Consider the following 27,562-nt stretch of genomic DNA (forward strand, 5'->3'; position numbering starts at 1 on the left):
CAGCCAAAGAGACAACTGCGTTTGTACAATAGAACCAACAGGGCTAAGCTTGCTTTATGCAGGGTTGCATCACGTAGGCATTTAAATCTGTAATTGAAAAGTTACTCACACAGTATTTAATCACTAATGTTGATTGATTAATTCCAGTCAATCCTTTTGTATTGAAAAGTACTAGGTAACCTAACCACCCGAAATTTGAATATTAACAACATTTGATCACATTCACATTTTCTTTTAACACAAATAAATTGGCGTATTTTATGCTATAAATACAGTACATGGCTTAGTCTATAAATTAAGGATGTTAAAATCAAATGTTATTGGTCACATACACATATTTAGCAGATGTTATTGCGAGTGTAGCGAGATGCTTGTGTAGCGACGTGCTTGTGTTCCTAGCTCCAACAGTGCAGTAATATCTAACAATTCACAACAATACACACAAATCTCAAAGTAAAATAATGGAATTAAGAAATATATAACTATAAAGGATCAGCAATGTCGGAGTGGCATTGACTAGACTACAGTAGAATACAGTATATACATCACAGGAGGCTGCTGAGGGCAGAACGGCTCATCATAATGTCCAGAACAGAGAAAATGGAATGGCATCAATCCCCTTGAATCCATGCGTTTGCTGTATTTGATACCATTCCACTAATTCCACTCCAGTCATTAACACAAGCCCCTTCTCCCAAATTAAGGTGCCACCAACCTCCTGTGATATACATATGAAATTAGTAAAACAGTATGTAAACATTATTAAAGTGACCAGTATTCCATTATTAAAATTATCAGTGATTCCCTGTCTATGTACATAGGGCAGCAACCTCTAAGGTGCAGGGTTGACTAACCGGGTGGTAGCCTGCTAGGGACAGTGACTAAGTTCAGAGCAAGGTACTGGGTGGAGTCTGGCTAGTGATGGCTATTTAACAGTCTGATGACCTTGTGATAGAAAAACAGTTTTCAGTCTCTTGGTCCCAGCTTTGATGCACCTGTAGAGCAGAGCGCATAGACTTCTCTAGGCTACTGCAGCTGTGGTTGTTATCAGTAGGCTACAGTTGACCAGACTACAGTAGGCTACAGCTGATAGTTATCTAAACATTTCGAGATATTATCTAAAAAATGTTGAGATACTATCTTGACATTTTGACTGACAAATCTCAAAATCTTTAGATAGTATCAACGGGAATGGGCTTCCATACATATTAACTGTCAACCTCCTCCTACTTGCATGAATATTGATGTTGCTATGTGTAACGGATGTGAAATAGCTAGCTAGTTAGCGGTGGTGCGCGCTAAATAGCGTTTCAATCGGTGACGTCACTTGCTCTGAGACCTTGAAGTAGTGGTTCCCCTTGCTCTGCAAGGGCCGCAGCTTTTGTGGAGCGATGGGTAACGATGCTTCGTGGGTGACTGTTGTTGATGTGTGCAGAGGGTCCCTGGTTCGCGCCCGGGTATGGGTGAGGGGACGGTCTAAAGTTATACTGTTACATTGATGCTGTTGACCCGGATCACTGGTTGCTGCTGAAAAGGAGGAGGTCAAAAGGGGGGTGAGTGTAATGGATGTGAAATAGCTAGCTAGTTAGCGGTGGTGCGCGCTAAATAGCGTTTCAATCGGTGACGTCACTTGCTCTGAGACCTTAAAGTAGTGGTTCCCCTTGCTCTGCAAGGGCCGCGGCTTTTGTGGAGCGATAGGTAACGATGCTTCGTGGGTGACTGTTGTTGATGTGTGCAGTGGGTCCCTGGTTCGCGCCCGGGTATGGGCGAGGGGACGGTCTAAAGTTATACTATTACATATGCACATATGGATTCTTGCCAAAAGCTTGCTCAAAAGCTTCCTCTATGCTCGTGTAACGGGAGTCAGTTTGTTGCTAATAGCTTCCCCCAATGTCTGACTGTCCCATACGGGGCTTGAACCAGCGATCCCCTGCTTCGCAGCACACGTGACTGCCTTTCTTGACAACCCAAAAACTACAGATTGGAAGGCTCCATCCTCAACATTTCAAGCTAGCTGTGTAGTGATCTTACGATATGTTCTTAACTACGTTACACATTATCAACTGCATTTATGGACCATTGTAGTGGGTCTAGGGTTTCTGGCATGGCTGGGTTGATGTGAGCCATGACCAGACTTTCAAAGTACTTCATGACTACCGACGTGAGTGCTACGGGGCGGTAATCATTTAGGCAGGTTACCTTCACTTTCTTGGGCACAGGGAGACTATGGTCTGTTTGAAACATGTACTGTAGGTATTACAGATTCGGGCCAGGGAGAGGTTGAAAATGGCAGTGAAGACACTTGCCAGTTGGTCCGCGCATGCTTTGAGTACACGTCCTGGTAATATGTCTGGCCCCGTGGCTTTGTGAATGTTGACCTGTTTAAAGGTATTGCTCACATTGGCTACGGAGAGCGTGATCACACAGTTGTCCGGAACAGCTGGTGAGCTCATGCATGCTTCAGTGTTGCTTGCCTCAAAGCGAGCATAAAAGGCATTTAGCTCGTCTGGTAGGTTCGCGTCACTGGGCAGCTCGTGGCTGGGTTTCCCTTTGTAGTCCGCAATAGTTTTCAAGCCCTGCCACATCCGACGAGTGTCAGAGCCAGTGTAGTAGGATTCAATTTTAGTCCTGAATTGGTGCTTTGCCTGTTTGATGGTTCGTCTGAGGGCATAGCGGGATTTCTTATAAGCATCCGGATTAGTGTCCGACCCCCTGAAAGTGGCAGCTCTAGCCTTTAGCTCAGTGCGGATGTTGCCTGTAATCCATGGCTTCTGGTTGGGAAATGTCAGTACGGTCATTGTGGGGACGATGTTGTCGATGCACTTATTGATGAAGCCGGTGACTGAGGTGGTATACTCCTCAATGTGGATGAATCCCGGAACATATTCCAGTCTGTGCTAACAAAACAGTCCTGTAGCGTAGCATCTGTGTCATCTGAGCACTTCCATATTGAGCGAGTCACTGGTACTTCCTCCTTTAGTTTTTGCTTGTAAGCAGGAATCAGGAGGGTAGAATTATGGTCAGATTTGCCAAATGGAGGGCGAGGGAGAGCTTCGTATGCGTCTCTGTGTGTGGAGAAAAGGTGGTCTAGTTTTTTTTAAACCTCTGATTGTGCATGTGACATGCTGGAATAAATTAGGAAAACGGATTCATGTTTGCCTGCATTAAAGTCCCCGGCCACTAGGAGCGCCACTTCTGGATGAGCATTTTCTTCTTTGCTTATGGCCTTATACAGATCGTTGAGTGCGGTCTTAGTGGCAGCATCGGTTTGTGGTGGTTAATAGATGGCTACGAATAATATAGATGTGAACTCTCTTGGTAGATAGTGTGGTCTACAGATAATCATGAGGTATTCTACCTCAGGCGAGCAATACCTTGATAGTTCTTTAATATTAGACATCGCGCACCAGCAGTTACTGACAAATAGACACACATCCCCGCCCCTCGTCTTACCAGAAATGTTATTATTCTGCTGGATGTGTAAAGCACAAACAGGGAAAGATTTGCATACTGTATGTTATGGTCTTGTGAAGGCCAATTGAATTCTGGCAAAGAATATGTTAGTTTATCTCAGCATGTCTACAGGTTTTCCCTTCTTCCTGTTTTTGTTTGCTTGGAAATGTTGATACTGGAGACTGTTATCAGAAGAAACTGTAACATAGCATTTATAGTGGCTAAGAAATGGATTGCTATTAATTGGAAGGTTGGTTATCCTCTCACAGTATATGAAATAAATGTCAAGGTATGTACACTAGATTTGTTTTATTACAAGATTTTGTATTTGTATTCAGTACGAATCCCCATTAGGTGCTGCCAAGGCAGCAGCTACTCTTCCTGGGGTCCAAACACATTAAGGCACTTACATTACACATAAAACAATGTAATATTATTACACCATTACATATCTACAATACAAAATGCATAATACCGCCATATAACAATGTATAGAGTGCATGTGCTAGTGTTTATACTGTGCAACTATCATAAGGTCTGGATGCCTTATATGGAATACTATACGACAAAAGGAGTCTTTATTGAAAACATTTCCACATCAGCGGAGTTACCTATTTAGGCAATCCCTAGCTGCTGGTCTGCTCAGTCCGGGTGTGCAGGTAGCTCGGGCTGGCTGGCTGGGCGATCTGGTTGAAATTGAAAACAGAGGATGTCTTAATAAAGACAATCAAAAGTTAAGTCTTTGTACTTTATTTGTAACAGTTGTTAATATGTTAGGCTATTGGTTAAAGGTGCAACACAATATTGATGATTGAATTATCATTGATCTAGTTCAGTCTTATCAATCACTTAACAAATAATCTCTTACCTAGCTTGTTGACTGTGGGCATTTTTGTTGACTTTTTTGTTGTTCTAAATAGAGACTGATTTGATTGTGTAGAAATTAAGGAAATGTGCTTTAGACACACCCAAAAATGGGAGGACCCCAAGACCCCCCACCAAGTTATGCCCCCCCACTTCTAAATCCAAAATTGCACCTCTGAATAATTGAATAGTCCCACTACTGATTCACTTGAATCATCACTGAACTCTGAGGTGCAGGGTAAAATATGACCAATTTTCACAAATGAACAAATTGCAGCTTTATGCAGATGGACCAAATTACAAAACAGCCTGATAAACTACTCAAACTATGCTGAACAAAAATATAAATTCAACAATTTCAAAGATTTTTCCTGAGTTACAGTTCATAAAAGGAAATCAGTCAATTTAAATAAATACATTTAGCCCTAAACTATGGATTTCACATGACTGGACAGGGGTGCAGCTATGGCTGGGCCTTGGAGGGCACAGGGCCACCCAATAGGGAGCCAGGCCCAGTGAATCCTAAATTAGTTTCCCCCCACAAAATAGCTTTATAACAGACAGAAATACTGATCAGCAGAAATATGTGGTATTGTGTTGTGTGACAAAACTGCACATTTTAAAGTGGCCTTTTATTGTCCCCAGCACAAGGTGCACCTGTGTAATGATCATGCTGGTTAATCAGCTTATTGATATGCCACACCTGTCAGGTGGATGGAAATGTTCACTGACAAGGATGTAAACAAATGTATGCACAATTTGAGAGAAATAAGCTTTTTGTGCGTATGGAACATTTATGAGATGTTTTATTTCAGCTCACGAAACATGGGACCAACACTTTACATGTTGCGTTTACATTTTTGTACAGTATACTTAGTCATATGTAGAAGAGTAGTAGCCCCAGAACAGGTGTTCATTCCAGTAACCATTTTTTTTTTACTGACTTCACACTTTTTTTTTTTTACAGTGCATTATAATTCCTCTGCTGCTAAGGTTGAGTAGCGTAGATGTGTTAGTGTACTGGCCTTGCTTTGCTTCAGTGGAATCTCTATATTCACCTCTCCATCTGCTCATACTATATATGGCACACCTACGCCTCCTGGTGCCACTAATATGAAACTGCAGGACAACGTTCTACCCAAGGGTACTGATATGCAGACACACGCACTGAATACATAAGCGGTTACAACAGTGTTACCATGCACCAAATAGATTATGAATTCAAGACTGAAGCTGTCTGATTCAGATAATTTGCCATTTATTAAATACTGTTCAAAATGAATACAAATGCCACAAATATGACTATTGGGGAAGAATATCACCAAACATTTGATATGCAGCTGAAAAATCACAGAATGGTATAAAATGTTACTGAACAATAGCCAAACCACTTGATAAACATTTCAAATATCTAAAAATGAATGTCTCAAAATGACAAATACTCGGGAGAGAAGATGACAATGCAGTACCAGTAAATTAAGACCACACAATACCTACCGATTGTAAGACAATTATATTTCAAAACCTCTCAGATATGTTTTGTAATCCAACTCTATTTACATAAATACAAAGTTGATATCAAATACAACCAACAATATTACAACCATTAATTAGATAATTTACCAAATACACAGTGGCGTGTATTCATGGATGTCAAGGGAAGCCAAGCTCCCCAAAAAAATGTATCAAGAAAATAACATAAAATCATTTAGCATTCATCTCTCGGTTTCATAATTTTCCTTCAATTCGCAAGTCTAAATGTATCTCAGAGGAGAAAGCATCCGAACAAACGAAACAGCGCCCCCTCTGTCGCTCTACATGTATGCCATCTATCTGATTCTGTCTGGTCCCAACGACAGCCAGCATCAGATAGATGAATGACATTGTTGCCGCCCCTAGCATTGAATGGAAAGCAAGGAACGCCTGAGAGCATTTGGCCTCCCTTGATAAAAATAAAAAAAACTAGTTGCTCATCGTTGAGCTAAACTGTCTTGGCGCACCCCCCCAAAAAAGTGTCAATTGAAGTCAGCTTGGATTTTGGCGTCACTACTATCAAATCGCATTGAGAGCATACATCATTGATAGAAACAAGTTGAATTGTTGCATCTCGTTGTGTGTTGTTGTCTTCCAGTGACTAGCTAGCTAGCTAAAGTTTTCCGTTTCCTAAATTAGCCATGGATGGCGATAGGGATTTGGACTTATTGTTTTACTTAATTCTCTGTACTGGCCAATGATTATAACGGCATTCTGACCATTCATTCATACATTGTTGTGACCCTGGCCTGAGAGAGAATGTTAGTTCAACATGTAGCTAGATGTAGAAGACTAATGTTATCTAGCTAACATTGCCCATGAATGGAAGTTAGGCCAGCATGCATTTTAGACAGCTAGCCTAGGACAACAAAAAATAAAACCGTGTACTGTATGATAGACCGTTTCGTCAAAATGAAAGAGGAGGATGGCATTGGCATTTCTCTACAAGTAGGGCGAGTCAACATATTATTCTACTTGCACAAATGCGCACACGCACAAATAAATTAGATCCATGGACAGCCACATCATGTTTAGCTTACGTTGATTGGACTAAATTGTTTTTGGTATTTTTTAGTTCAGCGTATTAGACTAAGCAGAGGTGATTTGATGATGTTGAAATGTTGAAGTTGAAATGGTGCTGGAATAGTCAGAAACATTAACTTATTTGACCATGCTGTAGGTCATGTCTGTTACATGCAATATGCTTTGTGGACTAAACCGGACAGAGGTTGCTATCCGGGTTTTGTGATAAAACAAAGGTGGTTGAATTTATTCTGCCACTGTCTTCTTATTGTCTCGGTCTTTAGACCTATATAACACAGTCGCAAGGCATATGAATTAACAGGTTACAGAGCAAACAACGCAGTTATCACAACACATAGGTTGTAATATGGCTTTTTTTTCTGGCTTCCTCAGTGATTTCTCCACTACTGCAAATACAACCATTTCTCCTGTGTAGCAACACAGGCAGTCTCTAGCAAATAATTTGATTTCTAAAAAAAACATTTTCCATGTGCTTATCCAACTGTTTTTGTGAAAGCTGTATTGATTTCTAAAGGAGAGCACAGTAAACTATCACACATGGGCAGGAATAATCACAGATATAAGGATTGGGGCTGTAAACATTCAAATGTAACATTTTACATTACGTCTGTTTGGTCAAAGTCAGTAGGTGCTAAGAGTTACAGGGAGAGAGCCAATTCGAACAAGACAGAGAATATGTACACAGTGAGTGTGGGAACGGAACAAGAGACAAAGAAGAAGATGTCTCACCTCACTCACAGTGTTCTTTTCTCACCAACTCTCTCTTAAATTCTGACACATTCTCTGTCTCTCTTTACCTCTCTGTGTTTCTCTCTTTAGCTCTGTCTCTCTTCCTCTCCCCCCCACCCCACCCCACCGCCTGCTCAGCGTCCAGGGGTGAAGATGTAGTCCAGAGCCTGCCTCTCAGCAGCTGCCACATTAGGGTGCCAGAGGTCCACCATGAAGACCACCCTGGGGCCGTCCTCTGGGCTGCCTGAACATAGAGAAAACACAGATTCATGTTTTCCTCCAATCAACCCTTTATAACAGCTTAATAACACTTTGTCAGAATATTACACACACACACACACAAACACACACACACACACACACAACCCAGGGTAGAAAAAGGCGACCCTTTTCATCCCTCCTCACAAACAGCTGTCCCTCTCTCACCCTCATGGAAGGCCCTGTGGAGGAAGGAGTCATCAAACAGCAGACAGCTCCCCTCAGACCAGCACTGCGGCTCCCCTCCAACTACCAGCTCACAGGAAGAGGGCACTCTAAGACCTACAGAGGACAGACAGAAAGTCAGTCTATATAATTACTAAAGAAACTAAGGGAAATATTGTATGACACAAACACATATGAATATATTCTAAAATGTCAGCTGTATATGCTGCAAGCAAAGCAAGTTTTAAAACCAACCATACTATAGTGAAAATCATTATTATCATTGTAATACTTTCACAAAGACACAGGTGAACACATACATATGGGAGCCAGGTGCATTTTGGGAGCCAGGTGCATCCCTATATTTAACAGTGTTGTAGCCCTCCAGGGAGCTCCCTCCATTTCTTACCCAGGTGGCAGCGCAGCCTGACGTTGGTTGGGCCGTAATGCTCAGTTATCAGGGCTCCGGGGGTCAGCACAGAGAAGCAGGCATTTCCAAACACGTTGTTGGCAATGAAGGTGCGCAGCTGGCCCAGTACCCTCCAGGCCCGGGGGCACCTCCTGGCATTCAGGGCCAGCGGAGTTCCCTGGTTCACCAGGTAGAAGGTCCACCACTGGCCATGGGGGGTGCTGTTGGCCTTCCAGCCCGGAGGCAGGGAGGAGCCAGCCCGCGCTGGGGGGGCGTGGTAGATGTTCTCAAACTCAGCCAGCAGAGCAGGGAAGCTCCTCTCCAGCAGCTCCACGTCGTGTTTCTGTGCGTCCCGGGAGAAGAAGGGTGCTGAGGGCAGGTCAGGAAGGAAGAACACCTCTGGCCTCTGGATGGTGGGCCGGCTGGTGAGGTAGCGGCCCTGGTCTCGTACCCCTTTGTGTACCCTGCCCATGCCCGACCAGGTGTAGCGTTTGGCGTAATCCTGCAAGCTGTGGTACAGCCTCTGATTAAGACCCTCCCCTGTGTTGGTGCAGCGAAAACACTCAGTGGACTGGCAGTAAGCAAAGCCGTTCTGCTCCTCCACCCCTGACACTGGCCTGCCTTTTGCCCTACCATCCCCATCTGTGCTGATCAAGGCCCCCCCACCCCCTCCTACTCGACTGGGCTCATTGCTGTACCCCCCACGCAGGGGAGAGGAGCTGTGCTCACGACCTACCCTGTAACAGTACCACACAAAGAGCAGCAGCAGGCACATGGCTGTGCCAAAGGCACTGGACTCACAGTCCCTCATAGACTGCATCCCTCCAGCCACCATCTCCCTCACCCTTTCTAGTGACCACTCCATACTGGCTCCTCGCTAAACCCCCTGGCGGTCTGGTCTGGAGAAACTACTGTTGAGAAGGTCAATGACCAAATCTGTCTGACTGATTCAAAATAGTATTTTAGAGGAAAATCTTCCACAGGGTGTCTGAAAGGCTACTTTCTATAAACTCTTATCATCCCCCCTGCTGGATGCAGTCTGACACTATCTGATGACACATTCAGGCTCCAGTTTCAGCACTCAGGGATGAGGGGAGGGCTCCCCCTGCATGGCGTCTGGCTGTGCGGTATTTGTGCTGCTCCCTCCCTTTTTCATTTTAGACAAATGCAGACAGACAACATACCTCAGAGTGTCTGGCCTCTGCATCAGAAAGAGAGGGAAGGAAAGATAGGGAAAAGGTCATTAGGCATAAGCATTGCACAAACAAATACACTCAAGACTTTAGGCAGCATCTAATACAGAAGTAGAGTACCAACATGCAGATGTCATTTCAAGTTCAGTTTTCCACATGACTTCCCTCACTTAGTTCCGTATTAAACCAGCTAACTCCCACCCCCACACTCAGCTCTGGACACACACACTGCACCATGCACACACCCATACGGATGGCATTTCAAATTCAGGTCTCCACACACCTCCGCACTGCATTGTACAAAGCCATGAGTCACATTTCATGCATATGACTCATGGCTTCATGAATCATTTTTTCGGGATGGTAAAATGTTTTCAATATAAACTTAAACGACTAAAACCAGATATAAAAGTATGTATGTATGTATGTATGTATGTATGTATGTATGTAGAACATACCATGAAGCAATATATTTTTTAAATAAGATCATCTTTGAGGAAATAAAAACTTGACAAGGAGAATTTGAAATTTAAAAAATGGCATGGCATGGGGCCTCCATTGACTTTGTTATAATGTTTGAGTCAATCAGATAGCAAAATGTATAGAATTGCAGGAAACCAGCTTTAAAACTACAAATCAGCCCCATGGCAAAATGTGTAGAGCTGCAGGAAATTACCCATGAAACTGCAATTTTTCTCTCAGCGCCATGACAAAATGTGTAGAATTGCAGGAAATTAGCTTTAAAACTAAAATGTCTCTATGGCCTTTAAAACTGCCCCATTGGCCACGCCCACTACCCCCCACACTAACTTTGCCACCGCTGCTGGAAAAAATCCTAGGGGAAACACTGCAGAGAGATAGAGTGTGTGACAGAAAGAGAGAGCACGTAGTCGGATAACATTATGCATGAAACATAAATAGACAGTGTTGACATCTGCCTACATGAATCAATAGTGAGAGCAGCTCTAAGGATATGTATACTAAACGAGAGCCACTACGGTGTTCTAGAATAGCACTACTGTACTGGCTTGTTATACATTAGGGACAGTTAGAAATGTACTGGGGGTGTGCTGATCCAATTCTAGGTGTCCAAAAGAAAAATGCACCACCCTCCCAAACATAAAAAATATTTTCACATGACCCTCCCCTTGTACTGTAAAGTTTTTTTACACACCCCGCCCCCTCATAAAATTAACTCAAAAATAATTATTACCACCATAACTAACAATAACTGTAGCAACCCTGTGTTTATAAACGTGGATTTCGACTTTACCACTTCAGCTAACGGGCCTGGAGGTTAAGGGTTTGCCGACCACCACATCACTCTCCGCGCCTGTATCATTATACCACGATCAGATCCGTCTGCAGACAATGATCAGCTAGGGGGAAAATCAGGTTCTACATTTTGATGCTTTATTTATAATAATTTAAAATATATACACACACAACACATTTTCCATCAACAGGTTTCTGTGCCAATGCACCACACAGAACCAATAAGCAACGCATAACCGCACAACGATTAGACTTCCAAGTGCTTATCAACAACACAATCAAGAAGAGTATGTCAATCTCGACATCCCTCCTTACTCAGTATTGAAACTTTTGTGTTTTGTAACAGATGTCTCTTTTTCCATTAATTGAATGGCTGTTGCGCAGTTTGGATGCTGGAATTATATTAGAGTGGAGTGGATGAATGTGAGCAGTTAGCCGACAAAGAGACTTTTGGAGTAGCTTAAATCAGATTAGAACTCCGTCTCTTCGGAGGACAAAAGTAACTTTGTTACAAATACATCTGTACATAATATATTTCTATTTTATATACACATTTGGATTCATTGGATTCTTTGGACATTTGGATTAAAAGTGACCGGTACACATTATATATTTTATTTTCCCGTCTATTACAGATGAATAACTATTACAGATTAAATCCACCCCTCAGCTTCTCTCAACCCATCCCACCTATCTCCATAGACCACCCTCTCTTGATTTCCTTGTGCCATATACAGTGACCTCCAAAAGTATTGGGACAGTAACACATTGTTGTTTTGGCTCTGTACTCCAGTCACTTTTATTTTAAACAAGAATAGAATGTTTCTAAACACTTCTACATTAATGTGGATGCTACCATGATTACGGTTACTCATGAATCAATTGTGAATAATGATGAGTGAGAAAGTTAGAAGCACAAATATCATATCCCCAAGACATGCTAACCTCTATCCATTACAATAACAGGGGAGGTTAGCATTTTTCGGGGGTATGATATTTATGCCTCTGTAACTTTCTCACTCATCATTATTCAAGATTATCCGTAACTATGTACAAAAAGTGCTGTAACTTTTAAACGGTTCACCCGATATGTATGAAAATACCCTAAAATTAAAGCTGACAGTCTAAACGTTAACCCAATAGTCATTGTATCATTTCAAATCCAAAGTGCTGGAGTACAGAGCCTAAACAAAATACAAATTGTCACTGTCCCAATACTTTGAGCTCACTGTATTTTCAACTGTGCTGTGATGTCTTACATAGATTCTGAACCTTTCTAAATCTCATATTAAATCAACAGATTGTGATTGAAAGTTGAATATTTTGTTAAGAGTATTATGTTGTTGATTGATTGAGTATGGCTTTCCAGAACGCCCAACAGTGATATAATTTGTGAACAATGTTATGACTTTTAGTCACTCATGGACCTGTGACCAAAAACAAACTACATAATCAAATACAATTGTATTTATCACATGCACTGAATACAACTGGTGTAGACTTTACTGTGAAATGCTTGCTTACGAGCCCTTCCCAACAATGCAGTTTAAAAATAATGTATAACAAGTAAATAGTAACACGAGGAATAAATTAAAATACACAAGGGAACTATATACAGGGAGTACCCGACTAATTAAGGCCTGCATTTTGTGACCGTAGCGTACGTGTAGGTACACTATATATACACAGCAGTATGTAGACACCCCTTCAAATTAGTGGATTGGTCTATTTCAGCCACACCCATTGCTGAAGTGTATAAAATTGAGCACACAACCATGTAATCTCCTTAGACAAACATTGGCCGTAGAATAGCCCATACTGAAGAGCTTGGTGAGTTTCAACGTGACATCACCATAGGATGCCACCTTTCCAACAAGTAAGTTCGTCAAATTTCTGCCCTGCTAGAGCTGCCCCGCTCAACTGTAAGTGCTGTTATTGTGAAGTGGAAACATCTAGGAGAAACAACAGCTCAGCCGCGAAGTGGTAGGCCAAACAAGCTCACAAAATGGGATTGCCGAGTGCTGAATGGTCTGTCCTCGGTTGCAACACTCACTACCGAGTTACAAACTTCAACTGGAAGCAACGTCAGCACAATAACTGTTCATTGGGAGCTTCATGAAATTAGTTTCCATGGCCGAGCAGCCTCACACAAGCCTAAGATCACCATGCGCAATGCCAAGCGTCAGCTGGAGTGGTGTAAAGCTCGCCGCCATTGGACTCTGGAGCAGTGGAAACATGTTATTTGGAGTGACGAATCATGCTTAACCATCTGGCAGTCCGACGGACAAATCTGGTTTGGCGGATTCCAGGAGAACACTACATGCCCCAATGCATAGTGCCAACTGTAGTGTTTGCTGGAGGAGGAATAATGGTTCAGCCTAGACCCCTTAGTTCAAGTGAAGTTAAATTTTAACGCTACAGCATACAATGACATTCTAGACGATTCTGTGCTTCCAACTTTGTGGCAACAGTTTGGGGAAGGTCCTTTCCTGTTTCAGCATGACAATGCCCCAGTGCACAAAGTGAGGTCCATACAGAAATAGTTTGTCGAGATCGGTGTGGAAGAACTTGACTGGCCTGTACAGAGCACTGATGTCAACCCCATTAAACACCTTTGGGACTGCGAGCCAGGCCTAATCGCCCAACATCAGTGTCCGACCTCAGTAATGATTGTGACTGAAGGGAAGCAATTCCCTGCAGTAATGTTCCAACATCTAGTGGAAATCCTTCCCAGAAGAGTGGAAGCTGTTATAGCAGCAAAGGGGACCGACTCCATATTAATGCTCATGATTTTGTAATGAGATGAGTCCAAATACTCTTGTCATGCATGTACATCACGGCAGGGTAACGTGACTAGGCATCTGGATAGATAATACGAGTAAAATAAAGAACAGAGTAGCAGCAGCACATTATGAGTGTAAAAGGGTGTGCACATGTATTTAATAGTACAGTTGAAGTCGGAAGTTCACATACACCTTAGCCAAATACATTTAAACTCAGTTTTTCACAATTCCTGACATTTAATCCTAGTAAACATTCCCTGTTGTAGGTCAGTTAGGATCACCACTTTATTTTAAGAATGTGAAATGTCAGATTAATAGTTTAATTATTTATTTCAACTTTTATTTCTTTCATCACATTACCAGGGGGTCAGAAGTTTACAGACACTCAATTAGTATTTGGTAGCATTGCCTTTAAATTGTTTAACTTGGATCAAATGTTTCGGGTAGCCTTCCACAAGATTCCCACAATAAGTTGGGTGAATTTTGGCCCATTCCTCCTGACAGAGCTGGTGTAACTGAGTCAGGTTTGTAGGCCTCCTTGCTCGCACGCTTTTTCAGTCCTGCCCACAAATTTTCTATGGGATTCAGGTCAGGGCTTTGTGATGTCCACTTCAATACCTTGACTTTGTTGTCCTTAAGCAATTTTGCCACAACTTTGGAAGTATTCTTGGGGTCATTGTCCATTTGGAAGACCCATTTGCGACCCAGCTTTAACTTCCTGACTTATGTCTTGAGATGTTGCTTCAATATATCCACATAATTTTCCTGCCTCATGATGCCATCTATTTTGTGAAGTGCACCAGTCCCTCCTGCAGAAAAGCACCACCACAACATGATGCTGCCACCACCATGCTTCACGTTTGGGATGGTGTTCTTCTGCTTGCAAGCCTCCCCCTTTTTCCTCCAAACCTAACGATGTTCATTATGGCCAAACAGTTCTATTTTTGTTTCATCAGACCAGATGACATTTCTCCAAAAAGTACAATCTTTGTCTCCATGTGCAGTTGCAAACCGTAGTCTGTTTTTTTTATGTCGGTTTTGGAGCAGTGGCTTCTTCCTTGCTAAGCGGCCTTTCAGGTTATGTCGATCTAGGACTTGTTTAACTGTGGATATAGATACTTTTGTACCTGTTTCCTCCAGCATCTTCACAGGGTCCTTTGCTGTTGTTCTGGGATTGATTTGTTCATCTCTAGGAGACAGAACGCGTCTCCTTCCTGAGCGGTATAACGGCTGTGTAGTCCCATGGTGTTTATACTTGCGTACTATTGTTTGTACAGATGAACACGGTACTTTCAGGTGTTTGGAAATTGCTCCCAAGGATGAACCAGACTTGTGGAGGTCTAAAAATAAGATTCGGAGGTCTTGGCTGATTTTTAAAAATGTTCCCATGTTGTCAAGCAAAGAGGCACTGAGTATGAAGGTATGCATTAAAATACATCCATAGGTTCACCTCCAATTGACTCAAATGATGTCTATTAGCATATCAAAAACTTCTAACGCCATGACATCATTTTCGGGAATTTTCCAAGCTGTTTAAAGGCACAGTCAACTTAGTGTATGTAAACTTCTGACCCACTGGAATTGTGATACAGTGAATAAGTGAAATAACCTGTCTGTAAACAATTGTTGGAAAAAATACTTGTGTCATCCACAAAGTAGATGTTCTAACCGACTTGCCAAAACTATAGTTTGTTAACAAGAAATATGTGGGGTTGTTGAAAAACGAGTTTTAATGACACCAACCTAAGTGTATGTAAACTTCCGACTGTGTGTTTGTGTTGTGTCAGTATGCGTGTGTGTGTTATGTGTGTTACATGTGTATGTGTGTGGTTTTGTGTGGGCAATACCATAGAGGCAATACCAGAATAAGTGATCTAATGGTTCTGTCTCTTCGCAGCAAAATCTGCAAAGCTAACATGGTTGTATGCCCCATATCAGCGCCGTGAGAAAGTATTTGTCTCCTTTCTGATTTTCTCTATTTTTGATAGGTAATGTTAACAGCTCTTCAACCAAAGCCTACTATTAGATAAGGGGAACCTGTTCAAATAACAACAAAAAAATATTTTATTTATTTAATTGACAAAGTTATGCAACACCCAATTCCCTGTGTGAAAAAGTAATTTCCCCCTTACACGCAATAACTGGATGTGCCACCTTTAGCTGCAATGACTGCAACCAAATGCTTCCTATAGTTGTTGATCAGTCTCTCACATAGCTGTGGAGGAATTTTAGCCAAGTATTGCATGCAGAACTGCTTTAAATAGGGACATTTGTGTTTTTCAAGCATGAACTGTTGGTTTCAAGTCCTGGCACAACATCTCAATTCGGATTAGGTCTGGACTTTGACTAGGCCAGTCCAAACCTTCAAATGTGTTGCTTTTTAGCCATTTTCATGTAACCTTGATTGTGTATTTTGGATCATTATCTTGCTGCATGAATCATCTGCGCTTCAGCTCACAGACTGATGGCCTGACATTCTCCTGTAGAATTCTCTGATACAGAACAGAATTCATGGTTCCTTCTATTAAGGCAAGTCGTCCAGGTCCTGAAGTAGCAAAGCATCCCCAAACCACCACCATGCTTGACTGTTGGTATGAGGTACTTACTGTGGAATGCAGTGTTTGGTTTTTGCCAGGCATAATTGGACCCATGTCACCTAAAAGGTTGACTCAAGTTTACCAAAAAGCACCTGGATGGTCATCAACACTCTTAGAAGAATGCTCCATGCACGGATGATTCAAAAGTCTAACCCTTTGGACAACATCGGTCCCATTACGCCTGGCAAAAACCAAACACTGCAGTATCAAAAATGGACAAAATATGAGAAAAATAAGGGGGTAAATGCTTTTTCACAGCACTGTACATAACAGTCTGTTCATGGCAAGAATTTTGTATAATAAAAAATACATACATCTTAAATACATTTTGAAACAAGCGTTGTTTTGTGTATCAGTTCATAAACCATGTGCCATGGAATCGGCACATCGAAAATCTAAACTATTTTGCAACCTGTAAAAGATTTTGATCCTCAAATTAAAATGTGTATATTTTTGTATTTATGACCATTTTTGGAGGCCAATTTTAGTATTTAATAAAGGGCAGACAAGTTCCCTACCTTCTCCCCTTTCCACTTGCCTCCTCCATATTTGAGTTAACGCTGAAATCAGTTGGTTGTAATTTGGGATAGAGCAAACATTTCTATATTTTTGTTAACGGCACGTGACATAACTCCACCTTCCCTATTTATAAGATAATACCTTATTTTTTCCCCATAAAGAATGCTTTTTTTTAAATGTACTGTGCTCAAAAAAATAAAGGGAACACTTAAACAATACAATGTAACTCCAAGTCAATCACACTTCTGTGAAATCAAACTGTCCACTTAGGAAGCAACACTGATTGACCATCTGGACCTGCAACCTTGTGAGGGTTAACACGTCGGCTGCACTGAAGGAGAGCCCGCAGGTTTTGGTAGCGGGCCGTGTCAGTGGCACTGTATTGTCCTCAAAGCGAGCAAAGAAGTTATTCAGTCTGTCTGGGAACAAGACATCCTGGTCCGCGACGGGGCTGGTTTTCTTTTTGTAATCCGTGATTGACTGTAGACCCTGCCACATACCTCTTGTGTCTGAGCCGTTGAATTGCAACTCTACTTTGTCTCTATATTGACGCTTAGCTTGTTTGATTGCCGTGTGAAGGGAATAGCTACACTGTTTGTATTCGGTCATGTTTCCCGTCAACTTGCCCTGGTTAAAAGCAGTGTATTGCGCTTTCAGTTTCGCGCGAATGCTGGCATCAATCCACGGTTTCTGGTTTGGGTACAATAGTGATATTATATAATGTATGTATTCAAATAGCTACATTCTTAAAAACTGAACAAGTCTAATTCAGAAGTGTCAGATAGAACCTTTGCAATTGCACCCTCCTGAAAAAACAGATTTACATATGCCTCAGGATTTTGATACTCTGCACTTTAGGTGAGGACCTTAAAGTGAGGGTCTACATCCAAGATGGTGTAGCAGTCAGACGTGTGTTTGGTCTTGTCACATGTTAATATTGTTTTTCCTTGTTCTTTCGTATATATTCGTAAATATTTTATTATCACTTTCCATCTACGGACTGAATATACTCTCCTGCAACCCGCCTCACCCAATGTGGTACAGATCTGCTATTTTTATATACTTAAGAACCAGAACCCCCATCAAAAGCTAGCCAGGTAACTGGCTACTAAATAGTAGTCAGTTAGCCATTGCTAGGCCCTTCCCGGCTAGCAGTAGAAGCCCATCAGCCACTCCTTGGGCTACAATACCTGGACCCCCACCGACCCATCAGGACTGGACTACCGACGTAATTCCACCCAAAGTTTTTTTTCAACTGACTCCTCCGTCGCGACGTCCCCTGTATGCCCACCCGCTAGCCTGCTAGCCGCGGCCCACTAGCTGTCTAGAGCACATCGAACTGTTAGCTTAAGGAGGCCCATCAGACAAATTCTTTGGCCACTATACCTATTTTGCCAATTGGCCTGGTTCATCACACGGAGCACTGCTGATCCGTCCTCTGAACCAGAACCCCACAAAAGAAGCTAGCCAACTAACTAGCTACTAGCTAGTAGTCAGCTAGCCACTGCTAGCGGTCATCAGCTACCTTTAGCCCGGACAACTCTCGCCAGTCTGCACAGAGCGACTCAAACCACAACAAATCTGACTTATTTTTCTCCGTATCCCTACCGCAAACTCTGAACGTTTTTTCCTCTTCCTCACCTGGATCACCGCAGCCAGCTAGCTGCTATCCGAGTGGCCACTCCTGGCTAACGTTTCTGTCCCGAAGCAAGAACCAATTAGCCTGGAGATAGCCTTGCTAGGCCCATCTTCTAGCCTGCTAGCCGCGGCCCGCTAACTGTCTAGAGCACATTGGACTGTTAGCTTCAGAGGCCAATCGGACAAATTATTTGGCCACTATACCTATTCTAACAATTGGCCTGGTTTACCACACGGAGCCCTACTGATCCATCTGCCGACGTCACAGCACGAGGGGGCCACAACACACTTTTCCCGTCACGATGTCCCTGTCAAATGCTCCCTAAAATACTTCAGCGAGCAGGCCTTTCTAATCGACCTGGGCCGGGTATCCTGGAATAATATTGACCTCATTCCGTCAGTAGAGGATGCCTGGTTATTCTTTAAAAGTGCTTTCCTCATCATCTTAAATAAGCATGCCCCATTCAAAAAAAATTGAACCAGGAACAGACATAGCCCTTGGTTCACTCCAGACCGGACTGCCCTTGACCAGCACAAAAACATCCTGTGGCATACTGTATTAGCATCGAATAGCCCCCGCAATATGCAACTTTTCAGGGAAGTTAGGAACCAATATACACAGGCAGTTAAGAAAGCAAAGGCTAGCTTTTTCAAACAGAAATTTGCATCCTGTAGCACTAACTCCAAAACGTTCTGGGACACTAAAGTCCATGGAGAATAAGAGCACCTCCCAGCTGCCCACTGCACAGAGGCTAGGAAACACTGTCACCACCAATGAATCTACGATAATTGACAATTTCAACAAGCATTTTTCTACGGCTGGCCATGCTTTCCACCTGGCTACCCCTGCCCTGGTCAACAGCCCTGCAACCCTCACTGCAACTTGCCCAAGCCTCCCCCATTTCCCCTTCACCCAAATCCAGATAGCTGATGTTCTGAAAGCGCTGCAAAATGCCCTGTGTAGGGTGCCGTCTTTCGGATGGGACGTTAAACAGGTGTCCTGACTCTGAGGTCATTAAAGATCCCATGGAACTTATCGTAAGAGTAGGGGTGTTAACCCCGGTGTCCTGGCTAAATTCCCAATCTGACCCTCAAACCATCACTGTCACCTAATAATCCCCTGTTTACAATTGGCTCATTCATCCCCCTCCTCTCCCCTGTAACTATTCCCCAGGTCGTTGCTGCAAATGAGAATGTGTTCTCAGTCAATTTACCTTTAACGGATAAATTAAAACATTTAAAAGTAGCCTGTTCAACCTCTCTTTCGTATTGTCTGAGATCCCCAAAGATTAGAAAGCTGCATCGGTCATCCCCCTCTTCAAAGGGGGAGACACTCTAGACCCAAACTGCTACAGACCTATATCTATCCTACCCTGCCTTTCTAAGGTCTTCGAAAGCCAAGTTAACAAACAGATCACCGACCATTTCGAATCCCACCGTACCTTCAGTCCTCAGGCCGACTCTTTTCTCTGTATACATCAGTGATGTTGCTCTTGCTGCTGGTGACTCTCTGATCCACCTCTAAGCAGACGACACCATTTTGTATACTTCTGGCCCTTCTTTGGACACTGTGTTAACTAACCTCCAGACAAGCTTCAATGCCATACAACTCTCCTTCCGTGGCCTCCAACTGCTCTTAAATGCAAGCAAAACTAAATACATGCTCTTCAACCGATCGCTGTCCACACCTACCCACCCGCCCAACATCACTACTCTGGACGGTGCTGACTTAGAATATGTGGACAACTACAAATACCTAGGTGTCTGGTTAGACTGTAAACTCTCCTTTCAGACTCACATTAAGCATCTCCAATCAAAAATTAAATCTAGAATCGGCTTCCTATTTCGCAACAAAGCATCCTTCCCTCATGCTGCCATACATACCCTAGTAAAACTGTCTATCCCTACCGATCCTTGACTTTGGCGATGTCATTTACAAAATAGCCTCCAACACTCTACTCAGCAAATTGGATGCAGTCTATCACAGTGCCATCCGTTGTCACCAAAGCCCCATATACTACCCAACACTGCAACCTGTACGCTCTCGTAGAGCTGGCCCTCGCTTCATATCCGTCGCCAAACCCACTGGCTCCAGGTCATCTAGAAGTCGTTACTAGGTAACGCCCCGCCGTTATCTCAGCTCACTGGTCACCATAGCAGCACCCACCCGCAGCACGCACTCCAGCAGGTATATTTTACTGGTCACCCCCAAAACCAATTCCTACTTCGGCCGCCTTTCCTTCCAGTTCTCTGCTGCCAATGACTGGAACGAACTGCAAAAAAAAAAAAATCACTGAAGCTGGAGACTGATCTCCCTCACTAGCTTTAAGCATCAGCTGTCAGAGCAGCTCACAGATCACTGCACATAGCCAATCTGTAAATAGCCCACCCAACTACCTCATCACCATATTGTTATTTATTTTGCTCCTTTGCACCCCAGTACCGCTACTTGCACATCTATCACCCCAGTGTTTAATTTGCCATACTGTAATAATTTAGCCACCATGGCCTATTTATTGCCTCGCCCCCCTTATCCAACCTCATTTGCACACACTGTATATAGACTTTCTCTATTGTATTATTGACTGTATGTTTGTTTATTCCATGTGTAACTCTGTTGTTGTTGTTTGTGTCGCACTGCTTTGCTTTATCTTGGCCAGGTCGCAGTTGTAAATGAGAACTTGTTCTCAACTAGCCTACCTGGTTAAATAAAGGTGAAAAAATAAATAAAATAATGGGTTAAGAAAGAAGAATTCAACACAAAACAGTTAATATTCTTGATCAGCAAACCATTTTTTGTAGCTGCATATTTATTTATGTTAACCCTCTCTCCCTACATTTGCGCTGCACCCGATCCTATAGCTGTACCACAAATCAGCAACCTGTTCACTAGCGCAGTGGATCTCAAACTGTTTGACCTGCGGACGGCAAAAAGGAGGGGTTCAAAGTTTGAACTTTTTTACACATTTTGTTACGTTACAGCCTTATTCTAAAATTGATTAAATAAATACAAATATGCAGCAATCTACACATAATACCCCATAATGACAAAGCAAAAACAGTTTTGACATAAAAAAAACAGAAATTCCTTATTTACATATGTATTCAGACCCTTTGATATGAGAAATTAAAATAAGGTCAGGTGCATCCTGTTTTCATTGATCATCCTTGAGATGTTTCTAAAACTTGATTGAAGTCCACCTGTGTTAAATTCAATTGATTGGACATGATTTGGAAAGGCACACATTCGTCTATATAAGGTCCCACAGTTGACAGTAAATGTCAGAACAAAAACCATGACATGAGGTCGAAGGAATTGTCTGTAGAGCTCCGAGACAGGATTTTGTCAAGGCACAAATATGGGGAAGGGTACCAAACCATTTCTGCAGCATTAAAGGTCCCCAAAAGCACAGTGGCCTCCATCATTCTTAAATAGAAGAAGTTTGGAACCACCAAGACTCTTCCTAGAGCTGGTCGCCTGGCCAAACTGAGCAATCGGGGGAGAATGGCCTTGGTCAGGGAGGTGACTAAGAACCTGATGGTCACTCTGACAGAGCTCCAGAGTTCCTCTGTGGAGATGGGAGAACCTTCCAGAAGAACAACCATCTCTGCAGCACTCCACCAATCAGGCCTTTATGGTAGAGTGGCCAAACGGAAGCCACTCCTCAGTAAAAGACACATGACAGCCCACTTGGAGTTTGCCAAAAAGGCACTTAAAGACTCTCAGACCATAAGAAATAAGATTCTCTGGTCTGGTGAAACAAAGATTGGACACTTTGCCTGAATGTCCAGCGTCACATCTGGAGGAAACCTGGCACCATCCCTGCGGTGAAGCATGGTGGTGGTGGCATCATGCTGTGGGGATGTTTTACAGTGGCAGGGACTGGGAGACTAATCAGGATTGAGGCAAAGATGAACAGAGCAAAGTACAGAGAGATCATTGATGCTCCAGAGCATTCAGGACCTCAGATTGTGGCGAAGGTTCACCTTCCAACAGGACAACAACCCTAAGAACACACACAATACAAGAATGGCTTCGGGACAAGTCTCTGAATGTCCTTGAGTGGCCCAGCCAGAGCCTGGAATTGAACCCGATCGAACATCTCTGAAGAGACCTGAAAATCGCTGTGCAGCGATGCTCCCCATCCAACCTGACAGAGCTTGAGAGGATCTGCAGAGTAGAATGGGAGAATCTCTCCAAATACAGGTGTGACAAACTTGTAGCGCCACACCCAAGAAGACCCGAGGCTGTAATCGCTGGCAAAGGTGCTTCAACAAAGTACTGAGTAAAGGGTCTGAATACTTATGTAAATGTGATATTTCAGTTTTATTTGATACATTTTCTAAAATTTCTAAAAACCAGTTTTTGCTTTGTCATTATGGGGTAGTGTGTAGATTGAGGTTAAACAAACAATTGAATCAATTTTAGAATAAGTCTGTAACCTAACAAAATGTAAAGGGTTCTGAAGGCACTGTAATTCACCAGAATATGTTACATCTTCATCGCATAAGTCCTGAAGCTAGTGCGATGTTAGATATATAACCAGTACCACCTCTGCGGTATATAATTATAACTAGGGTTGTTGCAGTGACCGTATTACCAGCGGTCACAAGTCATGAAGGCAGTCAAATTCCACATGACCATTTACTTACGGTATTTAGGCTTGTCGAAGCTCTGATGCTGCTGCTGGTCATTAGGAGCCTACCAAACTTGTTAACTGTCTGGTACTCAGCACAATATTGTCCCTCTACTCCCTCTGACATCAATGCAAATGTATTTGAACATCTAATCAAACACTTCATGATGCGCAACATTTCTATTGGCTATGCAATTACGGGAGAAAAGAGAGTGATGGCCGCTAATAAAAAGAGGATCCCATGAGCGTTCTATAGACTAGGCCTACTATATTTATTAATCTTTCCTAATATTAAGCACAATGCTTATATTTACAACAGGAATATAGCCAACCTTTCCTGGTATGAAAATAAACCACAGGAAATGCGTCCATTTGCTATTTAAGTGCATAGATGACATGTATTTTTTCCGCTGCCCCTGTTTCGATACAGGTGCATGATAATGGTCCATTCTAAATCATAAATGTCACACATATATTGTTTAGTATATGTAAAGACAAGATTAAATCAAGAATAGTCTGATTAATTATATATCATCACTTGTGAATGATGCCCCGCATAAGAAACAATTCCTGTGTGACTTGTTCAAATCATAGTCACACACCTCATGTAGGCTTATATGTTTTAATAAGGTTTGCATCACAACTAAAGTGGCCAAATCATTTCTTAAAATTAAGCACATTAATTTGCTTTCCTCGTGAGTTTCAAGTTTGGGTAAGATAATTTAACATAAAAATGCACCTTTATAATAAAAGCATGACATGCATAATTGCATTTGCGGTCACTTTTGATAATGGTGTTTTCCGCTGATGGAACATTTGCGCTTATAGCCTTCTACCATGTGCGCATGGCTGTGCCTATAATGTGAAGAAATAACCTAATAGTTTATCAACATTTTAAGCTAAAACGTTCTGATCTGTTTCGTCACCCACATTGCATAAACAAGGTTTTTTGATGCTAGTTGTTGTATTAATTTGGGATCTATCGCATCCCACAACTGTCCCACTGTTAGGAATATTTATTTCTCGCACAGAATAGGTCAACTTTTATACTACGGGGGATAGTACATTGACATTGGCTATAGTTTTTGCTGTTCGTTAGGCCTACTCATCTTGTTGGCTGACGAAAAGAAAAAGTGGACAGTTCATCCAATATCTTCAATATGCACCTCGTAATTGGATATGGCACAACACAGCACTCCCGGCCGCAAAAGGCATGGATTTTTTGGGGTGCATTGTGGCCACAAAGGCGATGCCGCCATGAAACTCGAGGCATTATCAAGTGCTCGTCAAATTGTGAATGAGAGACTAATGAAGTGTGTACAGCCTGCGCAAAAAAAAAACAAAGCAGAGCTCATGCCTTTCAAGCAACTTTTTTTCAAATAATCATTAGTTTCACCATGCAGCCTTACAATGTATTAAAAATCAAAACATATAGCCCAACATTTGTAGAACTAAAGTTACATTAATAACTCTACATTTTGCATATTGGAGTACCTATTTCTTTGTTAACCGCTCAACACAGAATGGCCGCATGTGCACTCTCCCTCAAATCATTTGGAGAAAATATGTATATTTTATTCAGCTTTGTTCAATTGTATTATTCAGACTATAAAATAATATAAAATAATGCCACGGAATTATAAGTAAATCTTGTCTGTTAAACTAGTGTAGCCCACAGTCATAGCCACATCAGGGCAAGTCAGAGTATGCTTTTATTATTTTCTGAAATAGACTACATTTTCTTCATATCATGCTTCTTTAGACATGTCTAAAATAAATTATGGATTTATTGTTAAGGTGTAGGCTATATTACATGGATTTATTTGAGTTTTTAAAATGGCTTGTAGGCTGTGTGGAAGCCAGGAGATCCTTAATGTGTTTGTTAATTAACGGTCAATTACTGTGAGACCGACAGTTACTTGCTTGACAATCACCAGCTGATTAAATTTCGTGACCGCCACAGGCCTACTTATAACCCACCCAAACTAGGTCTACCTGAAATATGAAAATAATCAATGAATTCACCAGGTAGTCTATTTTTCTGGTAAAGATAGCTCTGTAGAGTGCTAGACTGATTTGTATATGGATAATATTAACGTAGGTAGGCTACTCTGTTTTTGCCAGCATCCCCTCAAAACCTTCTCACTGCGCTACTGTAGCTCACCCAACCTGTGTTAATTGACAGTTTTCTGGTCCAATCAGAGGGCAGAGTGTGGGTTTCACTAGCTAATCTGTTTATTTGCAAGTGCGATACCGTCTCTGGCTGTGTGGAGAGTAGCCTAATCCATGGATACTCTGTGCCACAAAATAAGTGACAAAACATTACAAATCCTGGCCAGATAATTTCAAGTAGTCAGTCGGGTCCCGAGTCTTGAGGCTCCAAGGTGAAGTCAAGTTATTTTATTTTCTCGAGTCAGACTCGAGTCCAAGTCATGTGACTCGAGTCCACACCTCTAACTGGGCCTGCTGGGAGCATATGATAACTTGGGAGAATGGTTCAGCAACAGACAACGCATCAGAAGAAAAATACAGGCAGACTGGCCTGCTACTGTGCCTTTCTATAATCTGTCAAGAGTAGACCCACAACTGATCCAAATGGAATGAAACATTCAGGGCTTTTGCGCCATTATTCAAATGACCTTTTCCACTGCAGTGCAAAGCCTAGAGTAGAATTATACTCACTTGAAAACAATAATGCAATTATTAATTGGATTGTGGTGTTGTAGGCTAGGTAGGATAATTTGATTGTTCTTAAACAAGATCAATAAGAGAGCTTTTTGAATTGCATGTCTTCACTGTTCTTTCATGCAATGATGCACCTGGCCTCTCCTCTGCTTGTCAGCTATTCCTCTATTTTGTGGACTTATTTTGAAAAATGCAGATTTTAATTATTTTGTGTGGTATGATTTCTACTTAACCTACTGCAGATCTGGACAAACAATCCACCTACCACTATTGTCACTATGAATACAGGGCAGGATAGACAGTTGATTGGTAGACTATATTGACCTATGTGTGGTATAGTAAGCATGTGGAAAAAGCATAGGGCATAAGGGAAGTACCAAAACACCTTGATAGGGGAGGCGCATGCAAGCAGAATAGGAAATCTGGCAATATGGAAGACAATATATAGTAACACCTGCAGAATGATGAATGTAAATCAGGGGGAAAAACGCACTACCCCCCCCTGTGCAAAAAAAAAAACCACTCCCCAAAGCAAAAATGTTTTTAAATGTTTTTTGACAAACACCCCCCCCCCCTCCAGTACTGTACATTTCGAACTGTCCCTTAGGAAAGTGAAACAGGATCATGGTATGTAAACAACCATGACGTGCATGAAGAGAACAAAGGATTAGCACCAGCATATATACATGAACAGTAACTGCAGTACGAAGCACCCACAATCACGAGTCACGACACAGACGAAAAGATACACTGTCACAAGAATACTATGCACTGCATGCAGTAAACATAAACACGTATAAGCAGAGCTCACAATGTACATAACTTCCTATGCATCTCCTGCAAAACCATCTCACCAAGAATGGTCCGGCAAACCTGCTTGGGCAGCCAGAACAGCCATCTCCTCAAGTGAACACAGCCCCGATCACAGTCCACCGAGACCGCACGCTCCCACAGAACAGCTCTGGCACAACTACATAGTTCACTCCACTGAGCTATAGCCTATATACGCTCGTTGTCTGCTGCCGTGTCTTGAGGAACTGTCATATTTAAAAACCCTACAGGAATGGGGACAACCATCCATAACACACTCGTTTCCCCTTTCTCAATTTCACCAATATTCCTGCCTCTAATGCCCTCATGATTGCCTACGTGTCATCAATCAATCGCATAAAATCACCACAGAATCGCAGACAGAATATTGTGTAAAGAGTTGTAAAAGCTAGACTTGTAGCCCATAGAAACAACTCGGAACGAATGCAACATGATAGGCCTGCGCAATAATAATAATAACTCACCCAATTGCCATGGTTGTGGATGATATCTCGCCTACAGGTTTACCTGCAGCTAGTGTCCTCTTTATCTAGGCTATAAGCCTATAATTACCTGTCAATCATAACTAGGCCCCTACTTAACTTGTGTTGTTGCATGACATTCACCGCGATATCTAGTAAACTAACAGCAGGCAAAGCACGTACAAAGCACCGCAGTGCAACAGGAAGTCAGATCAATCTACCCCGGTATAGGCGTACAAGCTAATCTTTAGATTTAAAATTAAACATAGGCCTTCGCAAATAAGAATGTAAATACTTATAAGCTATATGTGTCCGTAAAAATAACCTTAAATCGCCTTGTAATAATGTAGCCAGTAGCCTATAAAACTCTACAGGACAAAAGACGTGGGCAACTCATCCAATCCCTTTACTATTTAAACTACAGTTCCCAACATGCTTTTGTGAACTATGACAGGAACGTACATTTAATGCCACGTTCATGTATTAGT

General features: G+C 42.2%; 1 protein-coding gene across 4 annotated transcripts; it reads right to left on the reverse strand.

The window, feature by feature from the left end:
- Positions 1-5,555: 5,555 nt before the first annotated feature.
- On the reverse strand, positions 5,556-27,472 carry LOC110525555 (aspartate beta-hydroxylase domain-containing protein 2). 4 transcript variants are annotated; one of them, XM_021605768.2, is made up of 4 exons: positions 27,078-27,472; positions 8,456-9,656; positions 8,050-8,163; positions 5,556-7,867 (listed from the first exon to the last, which is right to left on the reverse strand). In XM_021605768.2, exons 2-4 carry the CDS (start codon positions 9,318-9,320, stop codon positions 7,758-7,760), a joined length of 1,089 nt encoding a protein of 362 aa, XP_021461443.1. In that variant the 5' UTR covers positions 9,321-9,656; positions 27,078-27,472; the 3' UTR covers positions 5,556-7,757. The 4 variants fall into 4 exon arrangements, with proteins under 4 accessions (XP_021461443.1, XP_036835578.1, XP_036835580.1 ...); XM_036979683.1 differs by lacking the exon at positions 27,078-27,472 and adding an exon at positions 26,637-27,058; XM_036979685.1 differs by lacking the exon at positions 27,078-27,472 and adding an exon at positions 20,628-20,649.
- Positions 27,473-27,562: the final 90 nt, after the last annotated feature.

The sequence above is a fragment of the Oncorhynchus mykiss genome, chromosome 6, assembly GCF_013265735.2.
Source record: "Oncorhynchus mykiss isolate Arlee chromosome 6, USDA_OmykA_1.1, whole genome shotgun sequence".
In the NCBI taxonomy this organism is placed as follows: Eukaryota; Metazoa; Chordata; class Actinopteri; order Salmoniformes; family Salmonidae; genus Oncorhynchus; species Oncorhynchus mykiss.

What these genes read in the sequence shown, in the direction of transcription:
- LOC110525555 (XM_021605768.2), bottom strand. Translation starts at nt 9,320, where the DNA reads ATGGAGTGGTCACTAGAAAGGGTGAGGGAGATGGTGGCTGGAGGGATG. An exon ending in CAGGCTGCGCTGCCACCTGG is followed by an intron (nt 8,164 to 8,455) that starts GTAAGAAATGGA and finishes TGTCCTCTGTAG; the next exon opens with GTCTTAGAGTGCCCTCTTCC. An exon ending in CCACAGGGCCTTCCATGAGG is followed by an intron (nt 7,868 to 8,049) that starts GTGAGAGAGGGA and finishes CTCTATGTTCAG; the next exon opens with GCAGCCCAGAGGACGGCCCC.